A 14134-nucleotide genomic window follows, 5' to 3' on the forward strand; every position below is an offset into this window, starting at 1 on the left:
AAATTCAAAACGTAGGCTTGTGAATTAAGAAAGAATGTTTTAGATTACATAGTTGTCATTGAATTGCATTAGGTTGATTTATTGCTGGCGCGTTTTATACACTTTATTGTATTATTATTTCATGTCAAATATTCCAATTTTGGCATAATCCTATGGGCTAAATATTGCGTATTATTAAACAAATATTTTTGGTACGCAATACTGAGTTATCAAATGTGCATACTACTAGATTGTGTTGTTACTAACATACAGCTTGACACACTTTTTTGTTAGGAACATCATATCAGCAGCAAGATTAAAATTGAAATTTTGATATAAAAGGTCAACGCATTCAGTAGTATATAATGCACTGGAAATTCCGAGTTAACAAAATATCAGTTAACTTAAAGTACTTGGTCACAAGACAGGTTGATGGGACAAGAACTGGAAAATCTCTTCAGTATTGCTAAAAAGGTAAGGCAATTGCAAACTTTAAGAGAAATAATGAAAATGTATAATTTTTTAAAACCATTTTGAGGGGCTGTCTGCACACACACACACACACACACACACACATATCTTAATTTACACATTTAGAATGAAAATAAAGAAATATTTTATTTTGTATTAGTTGCATGTCTTAATACTTGGAGTGATTCACTTGTTGGAATTTAAGTATATTTAACCTGTGTTTTTTATTGTTATATGTGAGTCACTTAAGCAACACGGTCTGACAGGTTTTGAGCACGCTTATATATTGCATATATGTGCTCTAACTTCAGCCTGTGGGAATGAATACATATTGTGTTTAGGAACCTGTTATGATCTTTAGCAGAGCTACCAACAGGTGACTTTAATGATCACTTTTGTTTGGAGTCGTTGACACGGTTAAAGTTTCCGGAGAAGATAGAGCTCGGGGTAAGGGAGTTTTTGGCATCAATGCATGTGACACAGTTATCATACTTAGTCTCACCTCACCATCAAATCATATCTGGTTGTGGATTATTATCCCGTTGTGGAGCATATGCATTTTATAGGTTACGGATGAAATGTTGCAAACAAGAATGTCATAATTCTATCACGCTTTGATTCTACATACTCAGATCTTTGAATCAATATATATATATATATATATATATATATATATATATATATATATATATATATATATATATATATATATATATATATATATAAGATGCTGTTTATGAGTTTATGATCTATACATTGTGCTCATAGAACAATATGACACATCTCGAGGAGTATCGACAAGTTCGGCCTAAAATATAGATTATAAACAGCATCTTTATATATATATATATATATATATATATATATATATATATATATATATATATATATATACATACATGTAGGGAAGACGGTAAGTATGTATGTAAGAATGTATGTCTTTATGTGTGTGTATGTGTGTATGTATGTATGTATGTTTGAATGTATGTATGTATGTATGCATGTATGTATGTTTGTAGGTAGGTAGGGAAGAAAGTATGTATGTATGTTTGTATGTATGTTTGTGGGTAGGTAGGGAAGAAAGTATGTATGTATGTAGGTAGGTAGGTAGGTAGGTAGGTATGCGTGTGTCTACCTGTGCTTGTGTGTGTGTATAATCTATTGTAATGGCTCTGTATTCTTACCTTTAGACGTAAAATGTACCTGCACCATCTCGTAATACTACTGCTATCTGCCCGAATATGTCTCAGTACCCACTTTAGAGGCGGTATATTTACATATTCACCAACTAGACAAGACTCACAGGTATACATTTTCTGTCGATTATGTCGGAGAGAGAGAGAGAGAGAGAGAGAGAGAGGAGGAGGAGGAGAATATCCACCCAAAGTACTAAAGAAGACTGTGATTTAGAAGTTAAGCAGAGCGCGATGCAATCCTACCTCGAATAAGTCCAGCCTCTTTATATTTCGTATCTAGAGAGAAAACTAATCTGAGAAATAAGCCAGTCAATACAGTTATTGCTCAATTCATAATGCTGTAGGTCTGGTGCGAAGAAAAAAAATCCAACAAAAAGACGACAAACATATGACTTCAAGAATAGGCAACGAATAAATATTAAAATCTAATTTTAAAATCATGTATCAATGTAAGGACATTTGCATTTCAAAACCTCTTCCACATTCTTATTAATATATAAGTAATACTAGATGCGCAAGTATTATTTTAGGCTATTTATCTTTGTTTTGTTAGGATGTACCTTTGCTTTCGTTCGCTTTGCTAATAATAACTAAAGTGATTCCACAATCCGTAGAAGTAATGAAACTGACACTAACTTTCTGAGAACCTTTCTCATTGCAAAACATTTGCTTGATACGGTACAGACGTTTAAATATATACAATATTTTGAAATACTGTTATAAAACACAAGAAGTTGCTCTTTTCTTCTTTGTTTTATTTTTCTTCTTCTTCTTCTTCTTACTATTATTTTTAATATTGTTATTGTTATTGTTATTATTATTATTATTATTATCCAGATTGAAATTACATACAGAGTGGGTTGGAGGAGATCTTACAGTCCAGCCCATTTCTGTAATAATAGTCACATTTCATCCGATGAACTTCGTGGTGGTGAAGGAAACCTTGAATGTACACAAGGATGCAGCGGAACGCTGACACATCTGGAATATCACTGCACAGATTTCAGTGAAACGGAGGACTGGACGACAGGAACTAGATCATTTCTTTATAATCTAAGCACCGCAACTCAAAATATTGCCTTCGGGTAAAGATTATTATTTTTTCCTGATAATTTAGTTAAAATTTTGTATGCAAATGTATTTTTTGTATGAATTTAACGGCCATTAATGTCTATTAGTTTGAAACATTCATTCATTTGTTCCTAAGTAATAAATTATTACATGCATCAACAGTAAGTCTTGTGGTAAAATAAGTACTACAGCACTGAAGTATTGACTGCAATGTAAAAAAATGTAAAACTTTAAATGTAAAACCCTAAATGTCACATCATTACAATAGAAACCTTAAACACATATGAACCAATAGTATGCCTCAATTTGGTGGTTATAATAGCTCACAGACTGAATTCTTCTTTTGTAGGATTCTCAGATATGACACTGGATTTTCAACATTATCTGCAATGAACCGCAATATGCCAATCTTTCTTTTATATACTGCTTTCAAGAACGTATTCCCTACGAAATGCTTAAGAAGAGTACATCCTCTACACAATGCATTTGCATTAGGTTAGCATTACCAGTGTACCTCACCTGTCTACACAATGACAGCTAGCAGTGGGGGCAGTCTGGCTTTCACGACAAGCAACAATCTCCCACAAATCAAATTAGTGGGACTCCTACATGAGAACTTTACATTATAACTCGTGCACACGGCACGATAGCATTGTTAGTCGCAGCCAAGCATGAGACAGACATTGGCACAAACAAAAATGGATATAGCTTCATGGTAGAATTAATACAAATGACATGAAACTTGGCTATGTGTATATTGTACAACGTTTTCTCATCAAATAATAACAAAGCTATGTATAGAAGAGTTGTCAAATATTTGTGGTTCTGTTGGTCCAAAGTCATGTTAATGTTGCTTTGCCAAATTGATTTTGGTAGTACAGGTTTTGCAATAAATGACAAAAGTTTCACTTAAGGACACACAAGGGCAGCCGAAGTTGTCTGTTCCTGCAATCGAACATTGACTCTCGTCCTTTTGGAGTCAGCACGCCAGCCACTGAGCTACCATGCCTCTGACTCATTGTATTGAATGAAGACTTATGTCCTGGTCTGTGTTTGCATAATGTTCTGCATAGTTCTCTTACAAATGTTTTCAAAAAGTTCATAGCAAGCGAGCTACACTAATCTGACATTTATCTCTCATGAAAATCGTCCTTTATATAGATAATGAATCTGCATGATGACTAATATAGACTGATTAGCAAATCATCGGCAGTGAAAATAAAATCCAAATCAACCGCTGAACTAACAGTCACAATTTCTCATGATTGTAAACAAACGGAGGCGAAAATACTTATTGACCCAAACACACTGTCTATACATTATGACTCTAAAGCTCTTTATATCACTTTATGTCACATTGTGTCATTGTATTTAATCCTTCTAATTGGTTCTATTGCGCTGATATTTCAAACTGAACAAAGAGACAAAGAGCATTTCTATTGATTGATTGAGTATTGTATTTTATGCCATATTATTATATAAAAAATTTAATGTGCCGATGTGAGAAGTGTAAAGTGACTTGTAGAGAGAATGATCATCGAGGCCAATCCAGCCTGTTCAAAATTTTCTAGCTGCAAATCCGGCAAGCTAATCATCATGGATTATTATGATAGTTTGAATTGAGAGGTTTTTATTTTTTTTTTTTATTTTTTTAAAAACATTTTCAGAGGAACCTACAGATATTTGACCATGGATTAAGAACAAAATAAATTCAATAGACCCTTATTTTTCAAGTTTTGTATCGCATATGTTGTTTTTGCTTCATCTGTTGAAGACTCTGTGGATCTAATCAATCTCTTCATATGTTCGTCCATCCGTCGTTCCGCTAAGCGTATTCCTATTACACTTCTAAACGAACTGGTGGAATAGTTACCAGAAGATATCAACTGTAGTTATAACACGTATTTGGTTTCTAACTCCACCCTCCTCACACACACACACACACACACACACACACACACACACGGATAATTAGAAATGTACATTGCACATAAAGTATCGTCAGAATACATTAATGATTTTTGGCGACCACTTCACTCAACAATAGAGAGGTTGATTGTTTAAGACATTAAATATAAAGCAGATATTCAACCTTAATTGACCTCTCCCACCTCGCAAGTGACGTAGCATTTGAGTGATAATCTTGAAGCTGTTGATATCCTTCACAGTATAGCCGCATACACACTTGGTGTGCATGCTACAGCAAATTCACGCATGCAGCCATGAATGCGCCAAGCACATCCAAGAGACAAATCACTAGCATGTAAACGCGTGTACACATATTCATTCCATATTGCATACGGATTCAATTCTTACTCCCCTACATCTAACCGTATGATAAGGTACTGTGTCATCCATCAGAGAACAGACACATAATTTAAAATTGCTTCAACGATTTTATTTGTAACCCAATCTTTATTCAGGTTCACTGGCTGTTGCTGGATTAGTACTCTTGTAGTAGGACATGATTCTGCATGGGCTATGCGAGCAAAGGCCAGTGTGGTGAAAAGAGAAGACAAAGAAGGGAAAATAAATCACTCTCCCGTAATAAGCTTCTCGCCTGTCGTCCGCATTCAACACGGCTGCAATACCACAATAAAATTGTCGGGTAAATTCTTCTAGTAATCGTTTTATGATTATGCATTCATACTACAATACACGCATGTATCATTTATTTATTTCATTTAATGTCCAACGCTTAATGAGCAATACAAGTATCTTAACATTCTTAACATAGTTCTGGAATATGATAATATGTTTTTTGAAATATAGTTTTCTAATTGTTAAGCTGTTATATTAGTTCTCAGATTCCTAATATAAAGTCTTATCTTCGCACAGTATACTGAACTGAACCTTACAAACCAGAGAAGTCTGCTGGTGATAAGAGTGCTCCTTACGTACTTAAAATACACTTCTGTGGTAAAATTTCTATAGATTTTCATAACTGTGCCACTCCAGAGTTGTAATCTTTAAAACCATAGATTCACGCAGGTTCACTGATGGCGGGGTTCCAATTGCTGTAATAAAATAATAACAAAACATGTAATATATAACCATATAAACTCATATGTTTTCACCCAATTTGTAACTACAGCTTAAAGGGCAGAACCTATAACGGTGTATGTTAAACTGCACTACTTAGCGACTATTTCGTGATGACGATATTGTTACGGTCAGTTTATGTAAGCGTATTGTGTAGATACATTAGTTTAAAAAAGAAGAATATTTTATGTATGAACATGTGATACGCCTATATAGCGTATTGTTAACGTATCAGCACGCATGTCTAATAAAAAAAGAAAGATGGACAGCAAAGTGCCAGTAACTTCACTAAAATGCAGGAGATAATATTGATTTGCTACCGAAAACAATTTTTTGTTTGCAGCATTACAGTTTATTCGTATAGATGAGAAGTGAAGTTTTGTCAGCCGCGTGCAAATGCATCATTTATTGTTAGAGAAACCGTTACCTTTCGTTATCAATATACGATTTTGTTTAATAACAATACACCATATTTATAATTTCGATTTCCTTCGGTATTTATGATGTCGACGAAATGTTGTACTCTCCGAAATCATTGACTCCCATTATGGTCAGCAGTTATTTATATTTTTATCTTTTGCTATTACAAAAATCATTAAAGGAAACTTAAAGAATTTCGATTTTCAGGTTTGTACTGATGATATCGATCCAGAGCACAATAAGTTCGAAAATAATTGAGATGTTTCCATTATAGTGATGTTTATGACGAATTAAATGCAGATTTATTCATTTATATTTTTTTAATGTAAACACACTTTTTCAAGGGCCCTTCATGTCGCACTCATGTAATGCGAAATTGTAATCTTCTAAATCCAATACGACCCATGATGCCAACAAAAAACTTTAAAAGTCTTCTCAATAATTATTCTTCATAGTTTGTCCGTCCAACATAGAATTTTAAAGAAGTTACTAAAACAATAAAAATTTTGCAATAAAAATACCGTCTCAATTACTACTCCGCAGAAACTTACTGAATTTGACTGAACGTATTCAAGCATAAGACCCACCAAACGGAACTCACGCGTGGCTAAATATAGTTCTAGGTTAATAGAAATGAAAATACGAATAACTTCCTCTTGTAAACAACCCAAACTACTTCAACTATATTTATTTAAAAAGCACCCAAATTTGAAAACCTCGTTAATTTGCATTCAAGCGGAGCTGAAGATCATGAAATAATTAAATAAATAGAAAAGCTTTATACAGTTGTCTCATACCACGTAGGAAGAACTGAAATACGTTTTATACAGAAAGCGTTCTACATGCCTATACTTCAGGCAAACCAATGTTGAATTTAGGTATATAATTGATATCACCCAGGTTAATTATTTCACAATGACTTCGGTCCTTTGTTCCGTCTTGCCATCTATTGCATGCAGTAGCGTATCAGAAGAACCACCCCCATCCCACCGCATATCGTAAGTTTTTAAATGTACAGGTAAAATCGAACGTAAACACATTTTAAAATAGGCGAAATTTCAGATTTATTAGGGATCAGAAGAATATTATATCTATCGTTACTGTTTAATATTAGTCTCTGATGCCGATGATGACACTGTTAAATGCCGATGGTCAAATGGATCTGATGAATGCGGTGGCATTTGCATGGCCTTTCCTGGAGCTGTACTGGACGAGGTTCCTCTCTCTCGTTCTCTCTCTCTCTCTCTCTTTTCTCTCTCTCTCTCAGCAGCAAAAAGTGGGGGGGGGGGGGGGGCGAATCCTACAAATCTGGGAAGCGCCCCATTTCTGAAATCAACCCCTTCTACAAAAGTGGCGTTCGGACATATTTTCTCTTAGTGATATGATATCATCCATAACCTGCCGTAAATTATACCTGCCTTGGGGGGGGGGGTGTAGCTGTTAATCTCGTATAAGTGTTTTTGAGGGGAGGGCGAATCCTACAACTTTGAGGAGCGTCCCATTTCTAAAATCAACCCCTTCTGCGAAAATGACACCAGAAGTCAAAAAGAATAAATCGAGGCATCTAACGTTCCTCTTACCTCGCCGCTTTATTTTTCTCTTGACTTTTGTGTCAAATTTGTATGCGTCCTCGTTCATGACCCGAGACATCCTCGCCCCCATCCCCTGCTGCTGTGTGCCTTGACAGAGTCCTGGTGTAAAATAACAGGGGGTAGGGGTAAAAACGTAGCGGCCAGTTGACATAATTAAATCATAACTACATTAATAACAATGAGCGATTCTACGCTAACTATTTAATCTAGTACAGCTAAGTTCGATAGCGACTAGAGGAAATTAAGAAGTATCTCCCCGTCCGTGATTCTGTCAAGCATCAACTACAGCAGCGTAAAATGGCTCGAGTAAAAATTGCAGAAGATGCAACAGAATTATTTACACCAGTAACTGAGACTTCTAAATGACTTCTCCCATCGCTGTAACAAAAGTGTTAAGTCAACTGGGAAAATAGCAGAAATAACTAAGAAAACAAAAAAGATTCTTCGAGAAATAGCTGCTCAGCCACAGTAGGTAGTGGATAGTCTCTCCAACATTGAGGCTGATATCGGTACACTTAAGGATAGTGTTCCAGCGCCAATATAGAAGAAGAGGGTTAATATTTAAAGTTGATCTAGCAGATAAAGTTACCTAGAAGGATCTTGCAGCTATCAAGGATCGAGAAAAATTACTTGGCATCGCTTCGTCTAACAAAAAAGAAAGATATGTTAAACCTGAGGATGTTAAGGATTTCAAAAATCGTGCCGATTGGCCAATATATCTATCTATCTATCTATCTAAGTATCTATCCATCCATCCATCTATCTATCTATCTATCTATATATCTATCTATCTATCTATCTATCTATCTATCTATCTATCTATCTATCTATCTATCTATATATATATATATATATATATATATATATCACATTATTTCCACCGATAAAAGGTCAGAAATGACGATGAGCGTTTTAACACTTTTAGTCATGCGATAGATGAGCGTACTGAGCAAGTAATACAAGTAGAGAAAAAACAAGCGGAACTGAATCAGCAACTTGAAGAAGCGAAATAAAAATGGAAACAAAAGCAAGAACAACTGAAACGAAAACTTGAAGAACAAGAGAGCGAGAAGAGAAAAATTGGAGGAGTACAGTGAAGCGATGAAACTAAATGAAGAGCGATCTTTTGCGAAGGAACCCGAAAAACCTCCAAAAGCAAAGAAGAAACAAGCAGATGAAACAGCAGGAAGTGGTCTCGTCACTCGAGGAAAGGGTCCCGCTGCCCGATGCCCCAATAACATCCTGGAGATGTTGATCGACTAGAAATTCTGATAGGTGGAAGAAAGGCCGGCAATAATTTCCTAGAAATCATGCTATTAGTCAGCGATTATTCATAGGCGGTATCATAGACATCAATGTTTATATGTCCCTCATTGATGAAATCTTTGATGATTACCGCAGTGATTGAGGGTATGCAATTAGATCAGTGACAAGAAAATTATAATGATCATACATAATGCTCAACATAGACCTGTAATAGTCAGGGTGATAAATTCACGATTACTAACATATAAAGCGATCTACGGAAATGAACTCGGTAATGTTGTTCAAGGTCTATTCAGGAGTATAGCCCCAAAAGCGACCCCGATTGCAAAGCAACTAAGAATGAAAGTCATCAATGTTGTTCGTGATAAGGAATATTATCACCGTTGGTGATGTTGCTAGCAAAGCATTCTCTGCAATCAGGAATAGACTAGCACGATTAATACGACGAAAACCACAGCCAGTAAAATTGTCCAGCACTGAAGTTATGCCAGGATGTGTCAGTAAAATAATAAATAAAGCTGCAAGTCAAAGACTAGAGGAGTTCGTTGGTGTACCCCTGCCGCTGGTGGCAGGACCACTGTTAGGATCAGAAAAAGAAAAAATATAACTGCAAGTCTGATAGCAGGAAGTGGTCTTCGTGTTAGGCGATAGGAAAACTAATAATTTTCAAGCGTATATCTGATCCCGCATTTGACATGGATGCACCCGTCCTCAAAGATGGATCGGTACGTGATTATCAGTATTATTCGAATGATTCAAGAGAGCCAAATCAGCGTGGAAGAACTGAGCTGCAAGTTCATGATACAAGCAGATATTTCTTACCCGCTGAAGCGTTGATTGAAGGAGAAGGTGAAATTCTAAGAACAGGATACTGAATACGGAGCCAATGTTCGAGTTGGTTTTGTTAATAATGGCATCATGGCGTTGTTCAACAGTGCTACGTACAGCATTGACGGAAGAAACATTGAATCATGCCTGGAAAATGTTTACATTGCCACTACGATATTGGGTCTAACAATATATTCCGAAGATTATTCAAGATCCGCTGGTCAGTCAATGGTGTTTGTGAAGTATACCACTGATAACCATGCCAACAGACCGTATGATATTAGACGACCAATATTCTTCGCTGCCACCAATGACGCCAATGTATGGCCGTTGGTTCATGGTGCTAATCCAGAATTCAACTTAGGATTCACAGCACGCCGATTAATGCTGAAAGATGGACACTGTAGATTTTCATGTTCAATTCCACTGTCACACATGTTCGGATTTTGCAGAAAGGTTTGTAAAGTAATTTTTAGAGCAAAGCATACAGTTGTACTTGTAAAAAAGGCTACCGACGATGATGCAATCTGGACCCCTGTCGGCGATGCAGGTAAAGTAATATTGACAAAACGTTCCTTGTAGATGCTAACAACGATACCGTCATTGACCGATGAACAACGGCTGATCTCTTTTATGAACTCAGGCGGCAGATCAACATTGGTATGGTTGAATATGACAACAGATAGTGTTCGAGTACAACTAATGGTTTATTGACATGGCAAATAGCATCACAGCAGGGTGTCCCTGCACCGCGACATATATGTAGCGCTTTCCAAGATGCTGCTTTAGTAAATTCACAAACACACAGTACAATATTGCTTACAAACTTGGTGTTATTGAAGTTTCACTGAGAATAAACGAGCATAAAAACCCATATGAGGACATAATTCTGAACTTTGATAACAATCATGTTGCACTTGTATGACATATATGGGACGTGGTCAAAATGTTGATTCTGGTTTACAAATATCACAACTGAATTTTACTACGCTGTATCAGATTTATTACTTTTCGCTGGAACACGTATATTTATTTAGGCAATCTGTTGTTAATATACACTTCCGAGCTCGTGTGACAAGAGGAGCTATTGCTAATTACAGAGCAATCGCTGTTATACTCTCAGATAAAACAATGTTGCTTGAAGGTGTTGGTGGACGAATGATGGTTATTGATGCGCCAGTGGAAAACATATAACTAGATAACTCGTGATCTATTGCAAAATCCTCCTAGTGTTTCTCGGAGGCAGAAACAATCAGTAATGTCATATCAACACAAAAACGTTACTCTGACAACTGTACAGATTAAAAATCAACAATTAGCAGGGAAACGATTTCTGGAATAAAAATATTACTGAAATGAGCAGCATTGCAAGGCCCAAACAAATTATTGCTGACAGAACGTCAACTCAGGCACTTCAATAACGCAAAGAAATCAAAGACCGGTGTTAGACTTGATCTTCCTGCGGGTGCCATTACAGACATAGAAAAGACAGGTGGTATATTTCTCCTTCTCGCAGCTATACCAGCGTTGATAGTCGCTGAAGCCCGAGCTGTTACAAAAGCAGCTGCACTTGGTGCTGTTGGAACTCCTGCTATGATGGCATTAGAGAAAGCTACAGGACACGGACAAAAGACATCCAAAAAGGGCGGGGTCTAAGATCCGTGGTACGGACGAGGTCTGAGACTGACCATAACACTTCCTTAATGCTTCCCATGTCCAATATTGATTTATTTGATGCTGCAAAGAAATTAAATATAACAAACTTCAGAGGTGTTTTTATGCGTGATCAATTACCAAAACAACCAAATATCCAAGAAACCGGTATCATTAATCTCGATGGAAGTTCTGGTCCGGGCACTCACTATGTTGCAGACTCGATTGACCCTCGCAGCATTGTTTATTTTGATTTGTATGGACTGGCACCACCAAAAGAATATTTACAATATATCAACAGCAGATTGCATAGCACTCCGATCTGGTATTCAACACTACCAACGCAGACAATAATGGATCCACCTATATGTGGACCAGAATCGCTTGCGATTCTCTACTGTGTCAAGGTCACTGACATCGTCAAGGGCACCGCCTCATAAAGTCGTTTTAAACAGGTCTTAGTGTAATACACAATGGTTGATGTTTACGAAAAATCAGATGGGGTAAGGCCCAGAGTGGCATCGATCCGTCCAAATATGAAACCATTGGCGAGGTTAATGATGAGCTCGCTAATCTTTTGCGTCTCGCTGATGTGGACCAAAATGAGGTTGTTGTTTTTCAGGATCAACCAGGATGGTTGAAGGTGAGCAGCATCCCGTTGATACATATTTATTTGCGGGTTCCAGTCTCCACCAAATATAACTTAGTGGTATTTAATAAAACGTATTAAAATCAAAAGCTCGGAGGAGTCATTGTCAAAGATCACAGAAGAGATTGCTGGACGTGTCAAGGGAACTGGAGATATCATATAAACATGTTTTTGGATTTTCGCAAAAACATAAATAGACTCACTGATGATTTCTTTGGAAAGCCAAGATTCGTCAGCGTACAACCCAAATCAATGCTGTATATACAGTAGCCTCCAGATCAGCATAATGGACACCACTCATGAACTCCATCAAACATACCTCTGAGGTTATCATTGTGTACATGTTCTTAGTACTCTGCGTTACAACATTTACAATATCTACCACAATTTCACGGTGTCATCTAGTTAACGGATCTTCTGGATCAATGTTAGTGATATTAGAGCAAACTAAAGAGGAACCATTCGTTTTAGAACCCGCAGAAAAAGGCTTGATCGTGTTGTACTATTTGTGTCTTCCATTTGTCACCAGAATATCACCTACTTAGGGTGTTAACACTCTACATGATGAGCAGGATGACTGATCCTGCGATCGACATTCAACGCTTCAGATACGAACAAGCATTGCTCATGGCAGACAACTGAAAAATATAGTCGATCGATATGCAGTCAAGCAAAAAATATATCTTAGAGGTATTGTTGTCACTGACATGATTGTATATGCTGCATACATCGTGGTTGCTGAAACAGTAACGATAAACGGAACATTATCATTCACATGCATAATAGCAACAGCGATAGGAATTTGTGTTGTCATCATAACCTGTGCTGCTGGTATTCTTAATATCATGGTTAAGAAGCTATCGTCATGTGCGGTTGATAAATTACATGAATATACAACGTTGCTGTCGATGGCAACGCCTGCACATGCCAGATTTACCCGAGCTGATATCATCAGGGCTCAACCTCGGAGCAATATCGGATCAAGAATTCTCAACAATGATCAAGGTTTACTATGAAGCGAAAGACCTACCCCTGACACCATCCTTGCAAGGGACAATGTAGAGAAGGTGATATAACAGAGATTTGAGTCCTGATTTGAATCAGGCTGGATATAATAATGCTCGATCGCACTGTCACACTGCTAGAACAAATAGTCGCTAATACGACGCCACCAACAATCACTATGATATCAGCAAACTCAACCAATCCAGATTTTGACGTTATCCTCCCCACTGCCATTCGGGCAAGAAAAATAGCACTAGCACAATTGCGAATATATTACAGCTGGCCAAATATCAGAGCAAAGTCATTCGGTGGGCTGCAAGCAAATAACTCTCTGGTATTTGAGTGGAAAACAAAAACAAAAACAAAAAAGAACCGATAAAACGGAGGCAGAGGTCTCGGTCTGGAATGTTGTGAGCATACCTACAGGCAGGTATCAAATCGAACAGATCAACGATGAATTTCAGCCCAGAATTTTCAGAGGAAAATAATGCAGGAGAGCAATAACTGTACCCGAGCCAACGTTATCTGCCGCCATTGAAATATCAACGGCTGTCTACAACGTCGATATATATCATTCATCGATCAGAACTGTGTAAGGATCGCCAGAAATGTCACCTGTTTAACAAGGACCACTAGAACCATAGCGGTCCTACTATTATTCAGACGAGAGAAACTTACAGATTATCGGAAAAATCTCATATGTGCAACGTTGGGCGGCGACATCAGATCAGAAGAATATCACATTCACGGGATTAATATTAGTTCCGATAAAAGCAAAATTCTTCCTGATTCATTATTATATAAATATCAATCCTCGTCTGCTACTACAGAAATCACTGAGGACCACATCAAATTATTCTCAGTTGAAATCAATGCCGAACATCAACGACAATTGTTCTCCAGTTACATAACCGAATATCCCAACTCTAACTATGATTTGCAGCGACGAAACATCGAGTGAA

The 14134-nt window shown here is 37.0% G+C and overlaps 1 protein-coding gene across 4 annotated transcripts in view; it reads left to right on the forward strand.

The window, feature by feature from the left end:
- Positions 1-359: 359 nt before the first annotated feature.
- LOC149791209 (uncharacterized) overlaps positions 360-14134 on the forward strand; it is a 77690-nt gene continuing 63915 nt past the window's right edge. For all 4 annotated transcript variants that reach the window (XR_016423321.1, XM_089969675.1, XM_089969677.1 and 1 more), the window contains exons 1-5: positions 360-453; positions 1641-1755; positions 2484-2731; positions 5141-5325; positions 7294-7394. Coding sequence is in view for 3 of the 4 variants with exons in the window: in XM_089969675.1 (XP_089825801.1) it covers positions 1648-1755; positions 2484-2731; positions 5141-5325; positions 7294-7394 (642 nt within the window). In the remaining variant the exon portion in view is untranslated. The remainder of the gene's footprint in view (positions 454-1640; positions 1756-2483; positions 2732-5140; positions 5326-7293; positions 7395-14134) is intronic.

This window comes from Sinohyriopsis cumingii, chromosome 9 (genome assembly GCF_028554795.1).
Source record: "Sinohyriopsis cumingii isolate HCF-2022 chromosome 9, ASM2855479v2, whole genome shotgun sequence".
In the NCBI taxonomy this organism is placed as follows: domain Eukaryota; kingdom Metazoa; phylum Mollusca; class Bivalvia; order Unionida; family Unionidae; genus Sinohyriopsis; species Sinohyriopsis cumingii.